Below are 21,727 nucleotides of genomic sequence, written 5' to 3' on the forward strand. Positions count from 1 at the left end.
GGAGAGACAAGAACCGCCCATTAAGGGTGACATTTAACGAAGTGAAAAAAAATGACAGAACTGCTTAGCAATGCCAGGAAACTGCAGTGATAACGATGGGAAACTTTCGTCATTAACACTTTGAGCTACCCGGTGTGCATGCCCCAGCCCTCCCTAAGGTGGGCCTGGCATTTCCCCGTAAGCGCGCACCCATATTAAAATGTGTGTACTCTTTTTTCGGTTTTCTTACGTCAAGTTTCATGTTCCATCGTTCATTTTGGTCTCAAATTGTTCACAATAGAATTCTCTAAAGGGATATATGCATATAAGGTAAAACAGTCGATACCCACAGCAAACCAGAAAATTGGCCAAGCGTTACCTGTGAGCGAGCACCCAGCAGCACAACCACACTCAAATGTGTATACTCAATTCAGTTTGATCACCTCAAATTTTGTGTTACGTCGTTCATTTTGGTATCAAATTGTTCACAATAGAATGCTCTAAAGAGATATATGCATAGAGCATTCTCTTGTTGTTCCATATGCAAATGGAAGAACAACATTACCAATACCATAAGATAAAGTACAGCATATCGTCACGTGTAAAACAGGCTCATTATTTTACATTTGTTATACATTCCTGACATTACTTGTGACACAATATCATTCGTTTTTGTGTTGCTTCCTTCACATAAGTGTTTGTACCACAATATCATGTAGATAAATAATGAAAAACATGTCTACGCTTACCATCCAATGATGTTTGTAGAGCATTAGTTGAGCATTAGGCTTAGAACCACTCCACCTGCTCCAGGAAAAGGTTTTCCGAAGTTTCTCAATACTGTACATGTTTTATAGGTGGGGTGGATGGTGGGTAAGCATTGCTGCTTATCCACCCAGTATGTCATCTTGCAGTGGTACAAGCCGGAGTATGGTGCAGGACACAGTGCCATAACACACAACTTGCACTTATACCTGGTGTCCTTCCTTTTACCAGACTTGTAGGAGACACCCCACTTCAGACCTTTCTCGATGAGAACTAAGGAATGGTTCACGTTTCTGTTCAGATGTTCGAGTTTATCCACAATACAAGGTTTTCTCCTAGCAGCAGCTCAGACAACTCCTGAACCTCGTCTTCTGAGTCAGAGTATGAATTTTCACCTCGAGGTGAAGAAGGGCTGCCTCGCACCCGATGGTCCGGGTGTTGTTGCAACATTGTCACCAGTAGATCTGCTCTCATCATCATGTACATCACCAGCATGTATAATGCTGTCATTTTGGAGAGGCCAATTCTTATATTCAAAGTTCAGTAGTGACCAAATGATTACTTCGTGGAACTGGAGCAATGAGTTTTTGTATTAGTTGTGTAGTACTTGTATAACACAAAGCATTATGAACAGCCATTTGCATAAAGTAGAACGTGATTTTCTTTGTCCACTTGACATTTCCGTGCAAAATTATAATATTTGATGATTTGGTTGAAGTGATCAACACCTTTCATGTTGTTATTGTAGTCACAGATTGCATTTGGTTTGTTCACAGTGACCTGTTGCCATGAAGATGTTACGTCAGGTTTGCGTACACATTTCCTCCGTCCCACTTGTTGTGTATCTGCATTGTGGCAAGTTGTGATGAGTGAAACAACTCGCTTATCTTTCCACAGAATTATAAAAGTATCGTCCTTCCGTTGGAATACAGATTTATCTACTGGCAGTTTAGCCTTTGCTTGTAGCTGAAGATCTTTGGGTTCACCACGCTGCAATCTGAGAGTACCACAGGTGTATACACCTTCTTCAAGCAGCTTTTCACTCAGTTGAACCGAGTTATAGCAGTTATCCATGTATAAATGGTAACCTTTGTTCTTCAGTGGTTCAATCAAGCTCATAACTGTTTGAATTGTTGTCTTCCTAATTCCTGCATACACTTCAAAATCACAGATGTAACCAGTATGTGATTCAGCCAGCATGTACAGCTTTACTCCATACTTATCAGATTTATTGGGATTACAAACCTTGAAAGCTAGATGGCCCCTCCATGACATTGTGCCTTCATCCAAACACAGATTTTTCTGAGGAATGTCTAATGTTTTGCACTTATGTGTGAGAGATATTCCATGAATGTTCCAACTATTATTAGTCTGTCTTGATTGTCTTTGGGAATGGCAGTATTGTTATGAGTATGAAAATACTTTGCAATCAATTCATATAATCTCACAGTCATAGAAGTATTGAAAGAAAGTACATGCCACAATTTACCTGTTTGCCAGTACAGCCTCATCATTGGCATCTTCACAAAGCCCATTAACACTCTCAGTGCCAAATATCTGGCAAGCTCTGTTACACTCACTTCATCCCACTTATTGTTTGTGTTGTTATAAGTATTGGCCATGTTTTGTGATACATACAAGTTGGTTTCATATACTATATATTTCATATACCATACCAATTCTCGCATAATAAATAACTGTAAAAATCCCAGAGGAGTGCTTGGTACTGGAACAGTCAAGCCTGGTGTTCCAGTAAAACTATTTACAAATGGAGCAGTTTAGTCACTAGACCAGGCTTCACCAGAACTGGTGCGTGGAGTAAGTACGGTACGAGTTCTAATAGCAGGTCCTGCACGTGTGGCGGTATCATCATCATCATCACTCCCCTCACTTTCAATTTCAGCCTCACCTGCTGTTTCAATTTCAAGGGCCACCTCGCTATCTACATCCCTGTCACTTTCGGCACTTTCAATATCAAAATATTATAATTCTTCAACTAAAGCCAGGAATTTTGTTGGTGTGAGTTTCACTTTGTTGTACTTTTGGCAAACACTACTTATCTTCTTCCTCAGACGTGGTTCTTTCCCTGATTTCGTCCTGAAATGGCTCTGTTCTTGATCACTATCCCTCTTGGAGTAAATGTAGAGTGTATAAAGGCAGTAACAAATATAGCCGAGGAAAAATAGCCGGAACGGGTACACGTGTTGGACGCAAGAGGAGGCCACAGCAGTCACGAGAGTAGACACGATAACAATGGTGTGGCAGGCGGTACCGTGATGCCACATGGCCCATTACAGAAAATGGGAAGACATTGGCGCACCTTTTTCACATTTTAAAACAAGTCTCATAATGATCAAAAAATATGAAATTTTAACAAATATTTTAATTTTGGACACAAAATGTGTCACCACCGGACATCCGTACAGTTATTTATAGATGCAATATCCATCACCGAAGGCCGAAAGTTTTAAGATGAGACCTTTCCCAGGAAGACAGAGAAAAACTGAAACTAAACCTTGATGAAGCAAAACATCTAATGGAAATGAATATGAAAGAAATTTTGTTTTCTACAAAGTGATAAGGACTGGAATGCCAGTGAAATGGTACATAATAACAAAGCAACAAAATCATTAGAAAAAGGGGGAATAAGGGACAAAAGGAATGGGAACAAGTTCCTGAAAATTGTATATATCAACATAGATGGAGTGAGATAAAAAAATTTGGTGCTAAAAGATATAATTCAGTTTAAGGTCCCAGATATTGTCCCACTAACAGAGACGAAACTTGAAGAAAATATTATAAATGAGGTGGTATTCCCAAGGGGCTTTTCAGTTTGGAGACATGACAGGAAAACTAGAAAGGGGAAGGAGTGGCTGTGTTGTGCTCTTACCTGATGATAAGAAGAGTTGATAATCGACAACTCCCAGAAGTTGCCATAATGACATTGCAGGTCTGGAATCAGGATGATAAACTGATAATCGTAAATACCTACAGCCCACCAGCAAGCAACACATGGACAAAGGAGGAACTAAATGACAAACGAGGGTGCCTCATAATGGTCATGAGAGAGATTATAGTTAGAGCAGATAAAGATAAATCATGGTTGTTGGTACCGGGGAACTCTAACTTGAAAGCAATAGACTGGGAGGCCTAAAAAATGAGAACAGAGGACATTTGGACAGGCAGGTTTATAAACCTCATTCTGGAGACATTTGTGTATCAACAGGAATTCGAACAGGAAGATCCTGTGTAACAAATCCGTTTTAATTTTGATGATAGAGCCCCTGAGATACTACAAGAAAGAGGTGGTTGGGTTGACTGTCTATCTGGGCCTAAAAAAGGCTTTTGACAGAGTCCAACACAAGAGGCTGTTCTGGAAACAAACATGCTGGAGGAGTGATAGGGAGACTTCTGACATGGATGATTTTTTTTTTTTTTTACTGACAGACAGATGAGGGCAGTAATCAGAGGCAATGTATCTGACTAGAGGAGTGTTACCAGCAGAGTACCACAGGGTTCAGTTCTTGCACCAGAAATGTTCATCTACATAAATGTCTGGGATGATCTCTGACGTAGGTTCGAATCTTAGTTAAGAATGTAAACAAGGAGGCCTTCAAATGCACACACACTGCTTATGAGAGACCATTACCTGAGTAGGCAGCAGCAGCAGCATGGAACCCACACCATGTGAAGCACAAACAGAAACTTGAGAAAGATGAGAGGTTGACAACTAGATTAGTACCAGGGGCCAGATTCACAAAGCAGTTATGCAAGCACTTACAAACCTGTCCATCTTTTCTCAATCTTTGACGGCTTTGTTTACTATTATTAAAGTTAATGAGCTCCGAAGCACCAGGATGGTGTTTATAACAATAACATCAGTCGATTGGGAAATTTTCATGCTTGCAAACTGTTTAATAAATGTAACCAAAGCCGTCAAAGATTGAGGAAAGATGGACACGTTCGTAAGTGCTTGCGTAACTGCTTTGTGAATCCGGGTCCAGAAGTTAAGAGGCCTTAGCTATGAGGACAGGTTGAAAGAACTCTTGCTCATAACCTTAGAGGAGAGAAGAAACATAAGGGAATATGATAACTACATACAAGATCTTGAGGGGGGGGTGGGGGAATAAATAAAGTGAATAAAAGAACCCTATTTAAATTAAAAGGAGGTAGGACAAGACTCTTGTGGAAGCTAGAACTGCAAGTAAGTCGAAGAAGTCTAGGGAAGTTGTCATTCCCAGTCCAGGTGGTCGACATGTAGAATGCACTGAAGGAAGAGGTTGTTGAAGTCAATTCCATCCACAATTAAGAAGAAATATGATGAAAACTTTAATGTTGAGAAGGTGTTCGGAAGGTTTAATGTTGGCTAGGAATTTTGGGGCATAAAAATCTAGATCTCAGTACCCCCCCATAGTCACTGGTAGGTGAGCACTGCCACTAACCCCACAATGATTGCTCTATATTCATTGTGAATGTGGTGTAGGTAAAAGCAGGGAAGGAAGCCACTACAGGTCAAAGTGTTATACTGTTTCCCTCTGGTAAAACTGCCACCACCATTGGATCAGTTGCACAATGGCATCCAGGGTTTTTCTCAACAATGAGATTTAGATGAATGCTTTTGCTCTGCTTCTTGAAATTTCTGTAGTCAATGCAAATATCCTGAACATTATTTCCTACAATACTTTTCCATGCATTCCAGTTAACACTTTCTGCAGATGAGGACTCCTCCCGGCATCCTGTTTCGCCTACCCGCTCCCGCTAGGTGGACATAAACTTATGTCCTCTTTTAAAATATTTGTATAAAATTCAATTTTTATCCGATTTACTTTGGGTTTGTTTCAAACTGCGCGCTATGAGGCTCTCTTTCTCACCAATAGGCTGCATGGCACAATAAGTTCATGAAAAGTTCACAAACATAACAAAAGTAAAAACATTTCGTGTGTGTTTGACTCTCACTGATATGTTCCAGCGTTGTTTTATATTTGGCGCTATTCTATCTTACGCTTTGTTGATCTTTTTTACCTACGGGCTCATAGAACATTCTATTGCGAACACATTGACACAAAAATGAATGACGTACATAGAATAATAATGTCATGAGAGTGAAATAAGTATAAACTTTCAAAGCGCCGTGCGTCGTCCGGTCACCGATACCGGGTAACAATTCCACCACTTCCCACACTCTTGCGGGTGGGCCGCAATCATTATTCTACGCTTATATTCATATCACTGTGTTGGGAATTTCATTGCGAGTCCATTGATACCAAAATTAACGCTGTAGGACAAGTGTGGAGGTGATAACAATCCCAAGAGTAAAAACATTTTGTTGCTGTTGGGCGCTCACGGCGAGTCATCTTCGTAGTTATTTATTTGGTGCTGGTATCCCTATACGTTTCGTGACTTTTTTTACTGATGTTCTTCTAGAGAATTTTATTGCGAACACGTTGGTACCAAAATGAAATACGTAGCTCGAGAACTAAGGTCAGGAGAGTAAAAAGAGTATACACATTTTTGTTTTTACGCTTACGCGGCAAAACGCTGGGAGCACATACCGCTTTTTTTTTTTACCTTCGCCGGGAGGCTGAAAGTGTTAAGTGCCTCCAAGCCAAACCAAGCGGACACTGGAAAGTGAAGATGGTATCATCTTTAAATGTTTGATATATATTCAAGACCCAATACTGATACAGTATTCCTTCTCACAAACATAGAACCAAAATATCTAAGTTAGTTCCCTCGATGGAATATTTATCTAAATTCACCCGAAGGCCACTATCTCTCTAGTGGCCTCGAATAGGGACAGGAAATTGGCAGCTTGTCTAAGGTCACCCATAATGTACTCACCTAGCTGTGTTTGCGGGGGTTGAGCTCTGGCTCTTTGGTCCTGAGAATGTGTATGGAATGTGCATGTTCATAAACTCTGACCCAAGCAGAGGCGAAGTTATCCACTCAAATCAAGTTTACAATCACTTAGATTGACAAAAGAAACAAAATCATAAGGCTGATTTATAAAGGCAACAAATAACAGAAAAAATACAAGATTCAACAATAAATTGTTGTTGTGATTAGAACAAAAATGTACTGCCACAGTTTATGAAATAAATGAGAAGAGATAGAGAAATGATGTATTTTTATGCATTTACATTTAATTCTGCTCTTACCAGAAATTTGCCTTGTTGAGCTGCTCGTAATAAAGTGATTCGTCGTTAAATGGAGCCACGTGAAGGTCACCTCGGGAAGGAAACATTCGACCGGTTGGTTTAAGCCATTTTTTGGCATGTAGATATGTCTCAAGCATACGCTCATTATACAACATGTAACCCATTGGTTCAGATATTATCATATCTACCATATCTGGCAAGTCAATTTCCTCTATCTTGCCAGCTATTACTTTGATGGTGTCTTGAAGATTGTTCGATCTCACTAACATCTGCAAAACAATTATTTTTACCGCCATTAAGCAGTGTAGATAAAAGCGACTCCTGTGAATGAGACTTTTAGTTGTAATAATTAAGTACATAAATTTATTCACAGATCATTTATTTCAATAACCATCCTTAAGTTTACAAGACTTATTATAATACAAAGATGGTAAAAACCACTACTGAACAATATGACAAAACATTGACCAAATTTATAAATAAATTGCATAAAAAAACAGACAGAATTACCTCGCAATGCTGTGCCATGGACGATGCCTCAACTGCGTACACTTTACGAGCCCCGGCTTGAGCAGCAAAGAAAGAAAGAATTCCAGAACCGGCCCCAACATCCAAAACAATTTTGTCCCTGAAGTCACTCATATTGGAGAGAATTGCACGTTGATACGTTCCAGTTCGGATGTAATCCTGCCCGAAGATGCAGGGAATGCATTACTGTATTGCCATCGGCAGTGAATACAATAAATACACCATTGCAAATTCATTACATTACATTTATTCCTTAATAATTCAAGTCTCAGTTATTTACATATTCCAGGGGTAAAAGAAAAATAGCGCACACACCTGCATCATATTCTGTTGCTGGGAAAGGTAACTGTAAAACTGAAGAAAAAACTATTAGACACTTTCTTCAAATACTGAGAAATGTCAGCGTGTGTACAAGACTAAGAACAATGTTGACATTTCATGATATAACAAAACAGTCATTTAATATAGTACTGTCCTACCACACAAATTATGAGTAAAACAAGGAAAATTGATAGGCCTACAGAAACTACACATCAAACTAATAAGATCTCACATTGCATTTCCTGAGTTATCTAGCTTGATTGCTCCTTAATGCAAGACATGAATGAACCCCTAGTTAGGGTCTCACACTGTCATACTTTGCATACTGTTCCCTAAAGTTTATACAGATGTAACCAGAAAACACACAAAAAACTCTAATTCCTTCCATAGACTACTCAACATCACACAGACTAACAATAGTCCCCACAAAGTCACTATCTCCCATAGTGACTTTTGATTTTGAGCAGTTTAATAATCAAAACTTCACAAATTCTTTCTGACTGCTTGATACCTGCTTGATGGGGTTCTGGGAGTAGTTGTTCTCTCCAAGCCCGGCCTGAGGCCAGGCTTGACGTGTGAGAACTTGGTCCAACAGGCAGTTGCTTTGTGCGGTCCGCAGGCCCACATACCCACCCACAGCCCAGTTGGTCCAGTACTACTTGAAGAAAACTATCTAGTTCTCTCTTGAAGAGAGAACAATATGTCCTATACTCACTGGGAGGATGTTGAACAACTGTGGACCTCTGATGTTTATACAGTCCCAACAGCAGCAGTTTGGGCAAATGGATACCACAACTATTCAATCACCTTCATGCTGCTCCCATCACCTAAAGATGGTAACCGACTGCCTGCTCCAATCAACTGCAGACAATTTCATCAAGCCTGGCTTCTTTACGAGTCATTTTTTATTTTATGTTAGCTTTTTCCTTCCAGTTACCTCTGGCATTTGTCTTGACATTTTGGAAAAATCCTGCATACACCAGCAGCATTCCTGGGCATCATTTTATCAGAGGTCACCATGAATAGTGCATACCCCTCCACCTGTAACCTGTAGCCCTGACGGTAAACCAAACAGGAACAGATGTAGGAGCCACTTGCCAAAAAGAACACATCTAATGCAGTTTGGAAAGGAGTAAAGGTGCAAGCAGTGTACCATAAAGGCAGGCATGCAACACTCCTGGGCTCCCCACAAAAGATGGCTGTGACTGTCCTCAACCAAGAGTCTCTCAAGATGAAAAACAGATCCGTGCATTACTCAGGGTGAAGCACCTTCCATGGGTCAGTTCTCACAAGGAAAGACTCCTGACCCCAGCAGAGCAAAGACAACACCAGCAGGAACCTAGGGTAGCAAACCTTAGGCCCATGTACCTCAAGGTGATTACTTAAGGTCCACACAACTAGTGAGGCTTGTAAATGCACACAACTGAAGATAATGAAAATAGGAACAGACATAGGGAAATGGCCCTTATAGAAGAGTCTAGAGGATGGCCAACTCTTATCTTGAAAAACCGGGACCCAAAGGGCAAAGTTGACACTCCAAACACCGCAGCACCAGGTGAAAGACTGGGCAGGACTAAGTTCCGACAGGGTTGAATTCCTGGAACTATGTTCATTATGGGAACTGGGAGTAAGTTCTTTTTCAAGACACGACCAAAATAGGGCATGAAGCCGTCCATTTAAAAGCAATTCCAAATGATCCGATATTCCTCTATTCTGTTTTTTAATTTGAAAACAAGAGAAGCACTGAGTCTTGTATTGCATTATTTAAAAATATAAAAGGGTCATTTCCAATTTGATAGCAAAATAAATTATGCACCAAACAGTTATTTTTAATCAGTGTCAGTTGTGGACAATTTCTGTAGAAAAAAATGCCTTCTAGCATTCTTTGGCAACCCAGATGATTTGAGTTGAGTTGCCATAGAATGCTAAACCATACGATGCTAGTAACAGAGATGAGAAACATTGTGTGTGCAAGTAGCAACATTGTTGCCATGTAACGGGGAAAAATCCACCCAAATTAATCTTTGAAGAGATTACTAACTAAAATCCTGTACTCGTCACTGAAGGTGACTTATTATTCCAAAACAATTGGGAATTATCTAGATACTTGAGCCAGGCTAATTACAATATTCAATAGCACTTGCATTTCACTAATTTACCTGAATTAACAATCAAGCTGGTAGGCACATATTTTCCAAGTAAAAGATACCCTATTCTTACTAAGTCACAAGCTTCTTTGATAACATACGAGACTTATTCTTTATTCTCAATTGACGTTAATTTTAACATAAGTACTGTACTTAAACACGATTGATTCTTCCTACTATTTCTTTTAATACATGAATTATTCTCCTAGTTTGATGACTCGACACAGGGTCCAGGTGGCGCTACTGTTTACTACACATGAGCTCTAATCCCTCGTGGGGGGATGACCCTAAACTTTCAGGTCAACTACCAACTCGCTCCATATTTTTACAAAGGGCTTATCCTCCCGTCTAGTGAACGCCAACTTTTAACGTTAGATCTATGGTCTTCTATATTAACAGTCCTACTGTTACAGTCATGTCATGATGGTGTCTCATGTATGACTTGTGATTACAGGAGTCTGTAACTGCTTGTCTTTATTGAAAGTTAGTTTAGTTTAGTTCATTTATTATGCACCCCATACCCATCTTGTGGGCAGAAGTGGAAAGGGTTACAGAGGCATATAATAGGCTCAGGGACAATCAAATATCAGAATTTTGTATTTGAAACTTTTTCAGTGAATATTGAATGCAAATGTATATTTAGGAATACAGTATACTGATTTTGGTGTTGAAAGATTATTTGGAGAAAAAACATGCATTGAATTTAATGAAATGCCATTTTCTGGGTGAGCCTGACAGGCACACCCTGACAGCTGACAGCTAAGGGCCAGACAGCTGAGTGGATAGCGCTTCAGATTTGCAGTCCTGAGGTTCCGGATTCGATCCCCGGTGGAGGCGGAAACAAATTGGCAGTTTCTTTCACCCTGATGCCCCTGTTACCGAGCAGTAAATAGGTACCTGGGAGTTAAGACAGCTGCTACGGGCTGCTTCTGGGGTATGTGTAACAAAAAAGGAGGCCTGGTCGAGGACTGGGCTGCAGCTGGATGCTAAGCCCCAAAATATACTCAAGATAACCTCAAGAGAGCCCCAGAGGTTCCCTGGAGCAATCGGGCTAATATGCGATATATTAGACTAGGGCATTAGTCAATGAAGTTCAGCCTACCAGGGACCACGAGCCAGAACCTGGCCCCCCTCAGAGGTGCAGGTAGGTGCCTACAGAAAGGTAGGCATGACAAAACAGGCCCCACATGGCAAGAAAATAGCAACCGAAAACTGAACTGAGAGGCAGAACTCATCCAAATCCCAAGGAAACAAGCAAACAACACACCTCGCCATCGCACCACTTGTACACGCAGCCCACCCCCTCCTTGGGAGAGGGAGGGGGAGCCCTGGACACCATGTACTGGATACTCAGCAACTCCAGTTCGGAGGGCTCAGTAACGAAAAACAAGAAAACTGTTGACCGGAGGGAAGGAGGGTTACCTGGGAGGGTGCCAGAAAGCCTCCGGGACTCATCCCAGAAAATGGCGTTTCATTACATCCAATGCTGGTTTTCTGTGGGAAGCCCCTTTGGCTCCCTGGAGCTACATAACCAAAGATAAGTAGAAGAGGGACTTACCCGGGAGGTGGCTGCCTCGCGCTCCTCAACTCAATGGCGAGAAAACATCCACCCTGAACGCAAGCTGGAGCAGCTCCGCCAGAGACGCACGATACGAGGCAACAGTTTTAGCCATCAAATGACGGTCCTGAAAGAGCCAAGAAAGGGCAAGACAACCCAATCAGAAATACTAGAAGGCAATCTACAAAGACAAAGAAAATGGTGGAAAGAGCACCAGGAAACTTCATACTGTCGCCAAGACGAAGCTTTCTGGTGGGAAACCATCAACAGACCACCTGATCACAAACAAATGGTGATAAACCCGTGTCAAAAAGACCAGTAATCTAAAGAGCGGAGAAAACTGAACCAGCCAAATACCGGACTGGTCCGATCTGCTGGAAGAGGCAGAGCCGCATTAAACGTCCCGGGTTCGCACACCAAGCAAGCAGCATCTGAAACCAAGGCTGGGCCGGCCACCAAGGGGCCACAAGGACGACTCTCCCGAGGTAAGACTCCAACTAAGCCAGAACCCGAAGCAACAGCTGGACCGGGGGAAGATGTACAGGTAACTCTACCTCGACCAGTCCTGCCGAAAGGCGTCCACCACGAAGGCTCAGCAGTCGGGAAAGGGTGCCACATATATTGGGAGACGTCGAGACCACACCGACGTGAAGGGGTCCAACTTTAGGAGCCCGTACGTCCGGCAGAGCCAACTGAAGGAGTCGGCGTCAACCGTCCAATCCATAAACAAGGGAAGGAACCGAGACAGGCCGACCGCCAGGATGTTGGACACTTCCCAAATATAAACTGTACGGAGAGCCCAACCAAGAAAGAAACCAACAGACGTTTGCTTGTTTTAGTTTGGGAGTTCTGCCTCTCTGTTCAGTTTTAGGCAGCAATTTTACCTAATGGGGTTTGTTTTGTTACACCTACCTTTCTGGGTGGCAGACCCTGGTCTATGGCAGACATGGAATGTGTCCAAATACATGGGGGGTTTCCATAGACCATTGCTCCTCCTGCCTCTCCGAGGAGGTCAGGTTTTGGCTCATTGTCCCCAGTAGGCAAGAACTCCAACTGACTGATGCCACGGTCTAATACATACACGAGAGGTATGAGCTATGAGGAGAGACCATAGGAATTAAACCTCACGTCGCTGGAAGACAGAAGGGTTAGGGGGGACATGGTCACCACATACAAGATTATCAACGGAATTGATAGGGTAGATAAGGACATGCTATGTAACACAAGGGCCACACGCACTAGGGGACACAGGTGGAAATTGAGTGCCCAAATGAGCCAGAGATATTAGAAAGAACTTTTTTAGCGTCAGAGTGGTTGGCAAATGGAATGCATTAGGAAGTGATTTGGTGGAGGCTGACTCCATACACAGTTTCAAGTGTAGATATGATAGAGCCCAATAGGCTCAGGAACCTGTACACCAATTGATTGACAGTTGAGAGGCGGGACTAAAGAGCCAGAGCTCAACCCCCACAAGCACAAATAGGTGAGTACAGGTAAACCACGGAAAAAGCTTCAACATGATGTACAACACATGCCAGATTTTATCCCGTTTGCAATTCCGACTTCATGAAAATCCTTTGGAAGTGTTGGGTTACAGGCTTTATTTCTTAAAGCACACCATTTCCCCACCAAAAAAAAAAAAAAATTTGGTGAGCCTGACCCCAAGCATCTGGCCTCTAACATTTGCTGGTCAAAATAATATTTTTCCTAGTTTTCAAATATACAATAATGGACAACTAAAAGTTCATATTTTTATTCCAACTATTTCTTTACAGATACTGTACTATGGTGTACATTATATACACCACATATTTCAACATGATACAGTAGTACTGTATATTTGGGAGGTTCTTGGTATTTTTGTGGTTTCGGTTTATCCACTGATACAAGTCCAGTACTGGTGACCCTACCCAGTACACCTATGGTATTGTGACCTCACCACAAAAAAAAAAACTTCTATAGGCATGCCACAAATTTAATTCCAAAATTAAGAAATATGAGCTACTACAAAAATGAACATTATATACAAACACAAACTTGAAAACTCCATAACAAGAGAGAACACAAAAACCAGGCAGCACAAGTTTCTATATAAACAAAAACATTAGAAACCAGACGGAGGTGTTTCTGAAATCCTAACTAAGTAAAGCAAGATTACACAGTTGTAAACTATAAAGGATATACAAAGTTATTTGAGCTCTAGCAAGTGTGCTAAAACTACACAAATTTGTAAAACACATTTGGGCTATTTAATTACTGTATTTATCAATGAGGAAAGCATCAACTTGTAATTCAAAGTGAATAATAATAATAATAATAATAATAATAATAATAATAATAATAATAATAATAACACTCCCATGCGTAAACACACATACACACTATCAAGTGTTCTAGAATGTGTTGAATATGTTATGACTTATTTAGGACCACTGTGAACTGGCACAAAGTTAACAATAATATTAATAATAATAATAATTTATTCACAAGAAGGTACAATAGGTTGGTGAGTTTACATAAGAGTGGCATCTGTACATTCATGCAAAGCCACCAACACGCTTACAGTTCTGGCCAGCTCCTTATAATCTAACATATACCTATAATGAAAAGGTACATTGTAGCAAGGTTTTATATCAACAATTAACTACAATATAAATTGACAGAGGTGATTACACTGGTAAGGATATGTGTCTTAAGTACTAATTAATATTGGGACAGTGGGTAGGACAAGATACAGTGTGAGCTTGAAGTACAAGGAAGGGAACTATGAGGAGGAAATTATGTACCTTTTATTTTACTTTTGAATAGAGCATAGGCTGAAAAAAATTTTTGAATTCATCAGGAAATGAGTTCCACAGACTGGGCCCTCTTATTTGCATGGAGTGTTTGCACAGATTTAGTTTGACTCTGGGGATATCAGAGATATTTATTTCTAGTGTGGTGCTCATGGGTTCTATTACATCTATCAAGGAAAAGTTTCAGATCAAGATTAGCATTTAGGAACAAGGTTTTGTACATGTAAATAGCACAGGAAAATGTGTGGAGTGAGTGTATGTTTAGCAAGTTAAGGGACTTAAACAGAGGGGCTCTAGTCTGTAGACTAGAGTTTGTTATTGTTCTGATAGCAGATTTTTGCCGAGTGATTATAAGCTTGAGGTAATTAGCAGAGATTGAACCCCATGCACAGATACTATGTGCAAGATGACTGGACAGCAAAGAGAGTGCGCTCTGACACCTGTGCTGCGGTGTCCACAACTACAGGGCAAACTGTGCGAGTCTTGTACTATCACAGATCACAGTGTGGGGGTTTACAAGCAAATATTATCACTAATAATTAACATACCTGAAAGTACTGTGTTGCACTGGAGTCATCTGTTCTTTCATTGAATACAGATACCTCTTTTCCTTGACGAACCTTGAATATAACATTGTGAAACTTTCTAGAGTCTGTTGGAGAAAAATCATCAAATATGTTACAACTTCATACGTACATAAATACAAAGTATTCTATAAAAGGATTAAAAAACTAATTTATGCTAAATCCTCATCATTCTACAGCACTTGATCATTCATTCAAATTAGAATATTGTTAAAGGTTCAAGAGGTAAATAACTGCCTTTCTCTTTGCAATACTGTTCACCAGGTGAGAACAACTTCCTTACTCAACACATTACCTACGAGAGCATGATGTTCATGTCCCACGAGAACATGATGTTCATGTCCCACGAGAACATGATGTTCATGTCCCACGAGAACATGATGTTCATGTCCCACGAGAACATGATGTTCATGTCCCACGAGAGCATGATGTTCATGTCCCACGAGAGCATGATGTTCATGTCCCACGAGAACATGATGTTCATGTCCCACGAGAGCATGATGTTCATGTCACACAAGAGCATGATGTTCATGTCCCACGAGAGCATGATGTTCATGTCCCACACGAGCATGATATTCATGTCCCACACGAGCATGATGTTCATGTCCCACGAGAACATGATGTTCATGTCCCACGGGAGCATGATGTTCATGTCACACAAGAGCATGATGTTCATGTCCCACGAGAACATGATGTTCATGTCCCACGGGAGCATGATGTTCATGTCACACAAGAGCATGATGTTCATGTCCCACGAGAGCATGATGTTCATGTCCCACACGAGCATGATGTTCATGTCCCACGAGAGCATGATGTTCATGTCCCACGAGAGCATGATGTTCATGTCCCACGAGAGCATGATGTTCATGTCCCACGAGAGCATGATGTTCATGTCCCACGAGAGCATGATGTTCATGTCCCACGAGAGCATGATGTTCATGTCCCACGAGAGCATGATGTTCATGTCCCACGGGAGCATGATGTTCATGTCACACACGAGCATGATGTTCATGTCCCACACGAGCATGATGTTCATGTCCCACACGAGCATGATGTTCATGTCCCACACGAGCATGATGTTCATGTCCCACACGAGCATGATGTTCATGTCCCACACGAGCATGATGTTCATGTCCCACACGAGCATCATGTTCATGTCCCACACGAGCATGATGTTCATGTCCCACAAGAGCATCATGTTCATGTCCCACAAGAGCATCATGTTCATGTCCCACAAGAGCATCATGTTCATGTCCCACACGAGCATCATGTTCATGTCCCACAAGAGCATCATGTTCATGTCCCACACAAGCATGATGTTCATGTCCCACACGAGCATCATGTTCATGTCCCACAAGAGCATCATGTTCATGTCCCACAAGAGCATCATGTTCATGTCCCACACGAGCATGATGTTCATGTCCCACACGAGCATGATGTTCATGTCCCACAAGAGCATCATGTTCATGTCCCACAAGAGCATCATGTTCATGTCCCACAAGAGCATGATGTTCATGTCCCACAAGAGCATCCTGTTCATGTCCCACAAGAGCATCATGTTCATGTCCCACAAGAGCATCATGTTCATGTCCCACACGAGCATGATGTTCATGTCCCACACAAGCATCATGTTCATGTCCCACACGAGCATGATGTTCATGTCCCACAAGAGCATGATGTTCATGTCCCACAAGAGCATCCTGTTCATGTCCCACAAGAGCATCATGTTCATGTCCCACAAGAGCATCCTGTTCATGTCCCACAAGAGCATCATGTTCATGTCCCACACGAGCATGATGTTCATGTCCCACACAAGCATCATGTTCATGTCCCACACGAGCATGATGTTCATGTCCCACAAGAGCATCATGTTCATGTCCCACACGAGCATCATGGTCATGTCCCACAAGAGCATGATGTTCATGTCCCACACGAGCATGATGTTCATGTCCCACAAGAGCATCATGTTCATGTCCCACAAGAGCATCATGTTCATGTCCCACAAGAGCATCATGTTCATGTCCCACAAGAGCATCATGTTCATGTCCCACAAGAGCATCATGTTCATGTCCCACAAGAGCATCATGTTCATGTCCCACAAGAGCATCATGTTCATGTCCCACAAGAGCATCATGTTCATGTCCCACAAAAGCATCATGTTCATGTCCCACAAGAGCATCATGTTCATGTCCCACAAGAGCATCATGTTCATGTCCCACAAGAGCGTGATGTTCATGTCCCACAAGAGCATCATGTTCATGTCCCACAAGAGCATCATGTTCATGTCCCACAAGAGCATCCTGTTCATGTCCCACAAGAGCATCATGTTCATGTCCCACAAGAGCATCCTGTTCATGTCCCACAAGAGCATCATGTTCATGTCCCACACGAGCATCATGTTCATGTCCCACACAAGCATCATGTTCATGTCCCACACGAGCATGATGTTCATGTCCCACAAGAGCATGATGTTCATGTCCCACAAGAGCATCATGTTCATGTCCCACAAGAGCATCATGTTCATGTCCCACAAGAGCATCATGTTCATGTCCCACAAGAGCATCATGTTCATGTCCCACAAGAGCATCATGTTCATGTCCCACACGAGCATTATGTTCATGTCCCACACAAGCATCATGTTCATGTCCCACACAAGCATCATGTTCATGTCCCACACGAGCATGATGTTCATGTCCCACAAGAGCATGATGTTCATGTCCCACACAAGCATCATGTTCATGTCCCACAAGAGCATCATGTTCATGTCCCACAAGAGCATCATGTTCATGTCCCACAAGAGCATCATGTTCATGTCCCACAAGAGCATCATGTTCATGTCCCACAAGAGCATCATGTTCATGTCCCACAAGAGCATGATGTTCATGTCCCACAAGAGCGTGATGTTCATGTCCCACAAGAGTGTGATGTTCATGTCGCACAAGAGCGTGATGTTCATGTCCCACAAGAGCGTCATGTTTAAACTCACACCTTTTTCACTAAACTTACTAATGAAATGGGCTGTCAAGAGGGAAATGTTTTTTTAATGTACTTTCTCTACTATATAGATTGTCATACTCCAATAAACAGGGGGAACTCAAAACTTATACAGTAATATAATAGATTATTTCATATATTTGAATTACCTGATTCTGTTGCAAAGGTAAAAAGTAGGTCCTCATGGGGAGATGCAAATAAATAGGATTTTGTCCCCAACCGACAGCATTCTGTCTTCGTGTCAACAGGAATGTCCAAAACACAAACGTCACCTGTAAAAAAAACACACAAGTGGAATAATGTCAAGGAATGCCTGAACAGTCAAGCATTTCATGTCTTTCATGCTCACCCTTGATGCATCACAAAGGGGTAACATCACTATTCACCGGACAGCTGCTGGTTTCCAGAGAACAGCACCAGAAAAATCCTGTAACACCTCCACCCTTGCAGAGACGAAACCACAAAAAAGACAGGAAATCTTTGATTATACAGAACTCCAAACACACATTAAAACCAGGAAGGTATCAACATAAATTTATTAGAATAAATATGGTAAAGGTGATTCAATGCATGGCTCTTGCAAAAATAATAAACTAATAATTTTTATCTTTATATTTAATAATATATTTTTTCATTTTGTTCTCTCTTGTTTCCAGGCAGATGTACAGTCCTTAAACTGTAGAATAACACCAAGATAGACACCTAGAGAGTTGCATTACAGGGTATGGGTAATAAATAGTATCTCGCACCTAGCACAGAAACAGGCTCCATATCTGGTCTTCAGATACCAAAACTAAATGCAGTACTGTACCAATACAGTCTTTTCAAATCAATTGAAAATACTGTACCACCAATGTATGCCAAACACACTATATTACCTCGAGTCACCGAATACAAGCATATGGTTTTCTAGCACAAAACTAAATAAAGATGGCACTGAAAGGTACAGTACAGCGTACTGACAAATCCTATATTATCAGATCTTAATGGTAAGTATTTCCTGAGAAATGAGTGACCAAAGACTGGGATGCCATGTGCCGGACCCTCCACCCTCGAATTCAAGTACACATTACATTCTCCCAGCCAAACAACTCTGCTATAATTCTTAATTTCTCATAATTCTCAATCGTAATTGAGAATGTAGTCGTTTGGATATTTGATCTAATCCCCCCCGGGGCACAACAACAAAATTATGTACAAAGGTACCTAACTATATTATTTCTTCATCTACCTACCTACCTACCTTGTGGCTACCTTGTAGTGATTCTATGAATTGACATCCTTGCAACCCAGTTTCTGACCCAGCCTCCAGGTCTAGTCAACCTGGTTATTGGACACTGCTGCTCGCAGTCTGATTTATGAATCAGGTATCCTTAAGAGGTGTTTATAAAGTTCTCTCTTGAACACCTTGAGAGGCCAGCCAGTTATGTCCTTTATGAAGAGGTAGTGTTGAAAAGTCTTGGCCTTTGATGTTGATAGAGTTCTGTCTCAGCTTACCATTCAACCCGTTCTCGCAAATTCGTAAAGTCAATATTGACTTATTAACTACGTGCATAGGTGATATACTAAACATAATAGATACCCTTAAAAAGATTCATAGAAAACACCGACCTTACCTAACCTTGTTAGTATCTTAAGATAAGCATCTTATTGCTTCGTAATTACAATTATTACTTAACCTATACCTATTATAGGTTAGGTAATAATTGTAATTACGAAGCAATAAGATGCTTATCTTAAGATACTAACAAGGTTAGGTAAGGTCGGTGTTTTCTATGAATCTTTATAAGGGTATCTATTATGTTAAGTATGTCACCTATGCACATATTTAATAAGTCAATATTGACTTATTAAATTTGCGAGAACGGGTTGTACCATTGTACATCTGCTTTTCAATGGGGGCTACTGTATTTTGCACATCCTGCCATGCTTCTTGGTCTCATGTGATGTTATTTCCATGTGCAGATTTGGAACTAGTTCTCCTAATATTTTCCAGGTGTAAATTATTATGCATCTCTCTTGCCTGGGCTCTAGAGAATACAGTTTCATCCTTTCTAAACAGTCCCAATAATTTAGAAGTTATATAGAGGGGAATTCTAGCAGTAATGACACTTTGCACACTATCCAGGTACGCAATTTCTCTATTTTTGAATGTACCTATACCTGGATGGGGTTCTGGGAGAAGTTCTACTCCCCAAGCCCTGACTTGTAAGTTTGAAGCAGCCAGGCTGTTGCTTGGAGCAGCCCGCAGGTGCACATATCCACCAAAGCCCGGTTGGTCCGGCACTTCTTTAAGAAAACTATCCAGTTTTCTCTAGAGACTGGGGCTGTTATTAAGCAACATTATTCCACCCTAGAGATTACTAGTGTTTTGATAAGTATTATCAATACAGCATCCCTTCTTTGAAAGGTTCTTATTATGCAACCTGTCATTGTTATTGTAGATGGCCCTGTACCTGAATGAGGTTCCGAGTTCTTCTACTCAAGCCAGGCTTGGACCAAGCTTAACTTGTGAGAGCTTGGTCCAACAAGCTGTTGCTTGGAGTGGCCCGCACGACCACATTAGTCCGGCACTTCTTGCAGAAAAATGTCCAGTTTTTTCTTGAAGACTGACTTTTGTTCATGCAGTCGTGACAGATACTTTATTGTACTGTATTCTTTAAAGTATAAGGTCTTCCAACATGATTGTATCTAGATCTTTCCAGATCTAGATGCCTTTTTGTTTTACAGTATGATTTGACTGGGTTTTATATATGGTTTCTGTTATGGTTGTGGTAAGAGAAACAATCTTCGTCCACATGGTTTTATTCTCCGCCAGTAACAACAACAAAACAATTATCAGGTACATGAAATATTATTAACAAGATCATAAACAAAAGAGCATCTGCTCCAAATATGCTACCTCCAACATCTGTAGTTGGAGGTAGCAATCCCAACATTCCTCAACAACCATAACAGTTTCCATTTTAATATTTTCGTTTTTTCAATAGTTCAAAAGCTAAAACTTGAGTACAAATCATATTATCTGTGGCCTGTATCTACCTGTTGATTCCAAGAACCAATGTCCCCCATTGGCCATTCTCTAACCAGGCTTTCTGGTTGCTGGTCTGATCAACCAGGCTGTTCGATGATGTGGGAATAATGATGTCTGATGACCTAACGTTTAGCGAGCATAACCAAGCAAACATAGCTTCAGCCAGAAAAATTATAGAATGGATTATGAGAACCTTTAAATCCAGAGATCCCATCACAATAGTGGTTTTATTAAAATCACTTGTGCTGTCCTTCTTGAATACTGCTCCATACTCACTTCCCCTTTAGATACATAGACACGATAAAGCACCTTAACTATTGGGATCATCTCAAAGCTCTCCGAATGTACTCCCTAGAAAGGAGATGAGAGAGATATCAAATAATATACACATGAAAAATACTGGAGGGCCAGGCTCAAATCTACGCAGTAAAATAACAACGTACTGGAGTGAATGATATGAAAGGAAATTCAGAATAGAACCAGTGAAGAGCAGAGGTGCCATAGGCACAATCAGAGAACACCGTATAAACATCAGAGGTCCACGGTTGTTCAACATCCTCCCACCGAGCATACGAGATATTGCTGGAACAAGTGTGGATGTCTTCAAGAAAAAACTAGATAGTTTTCTTCAGGAAATGCCGGACCAACCTGGCTGTGGTGGATATGTGGGCCTGCGGGCCACTCCAAGCAACATCCTGTTGGACCAAACTCTCACAAGTCAAGCCTGGCCCCAGACCAGGATTGAAGTAGAAGACCTCCCAGAACCCCTTCCAGGTACAATCCAGGAACAATTAAGATGTGGCTGCTTGCAGCCTGATGATAGAGTAAAAGCCTAGTCATGGCAGATGAGTCTGTTGTTGTATC

The 21,727-nt window shown here is 41.2% G+C and overlaps 1 protein-coding gene across 11 annotated transcripts in view; it reads right to left on the minus strand.

Moving 5' to 3' along the window:
• Art4 (arginine methyltransferase 4) overlaps nucleotides 1–21,727 on the minus strand; it is a 227,514-nt gene that overhangs the window by 170,556 nt on the left and 35,231 nt on the right. For all 11 annotated transcript variants that reach the window (XR_011222364.1, XR_011222363.1, XR_011222360.1 and 8 more), the window contains exons 2-6: nucleotides 17,979–18,101; nucleotides 14,800–14,903; nucleotides 7,746–7,784; nucleotides 7,413–7,589; nucleotides 6,903–7,171 (exon numbers count right to left, since the gene is read on the minus strand). Coding sequence is in view for 6 of the 11 variants with exons in the window: in XM_069302680.1 (XP_069158781.1) it covers nucleotides 6,903–7,171; nucleotides 7,413–7,589; nucleotides 7,746–7,784; nucleotides 14,800–14,903; nucleotides 17,979–18,101 (712 nt within the window). In the remaining 5 variants the exon portion in view is untranslated. The remainder of the gene's footprint in view (nucleotides 1–6,902; nucleotides 7,172–7,412; nucleotides 7,590–7,745; nucleotides 7,785–14,799; nucleotides 14,904–17,978; nucleotides 18,102–21,727) is intronic.

The sequence above is a fragment of the Procambarus clarkii genome, chromosome 48, assembly GCF_040958095.1.
Source record: "Procambarus clarkii isolate CNS0578487 chromosome 48, FALCON_Pclarkii_2.0, whole genome shotgun sequence".
NCBI lineage: Eukaryota > Metazoa > Arthropoda > Malacostraca > Decapoda > Cambaridae > Procambarus > Procambarus clarkii.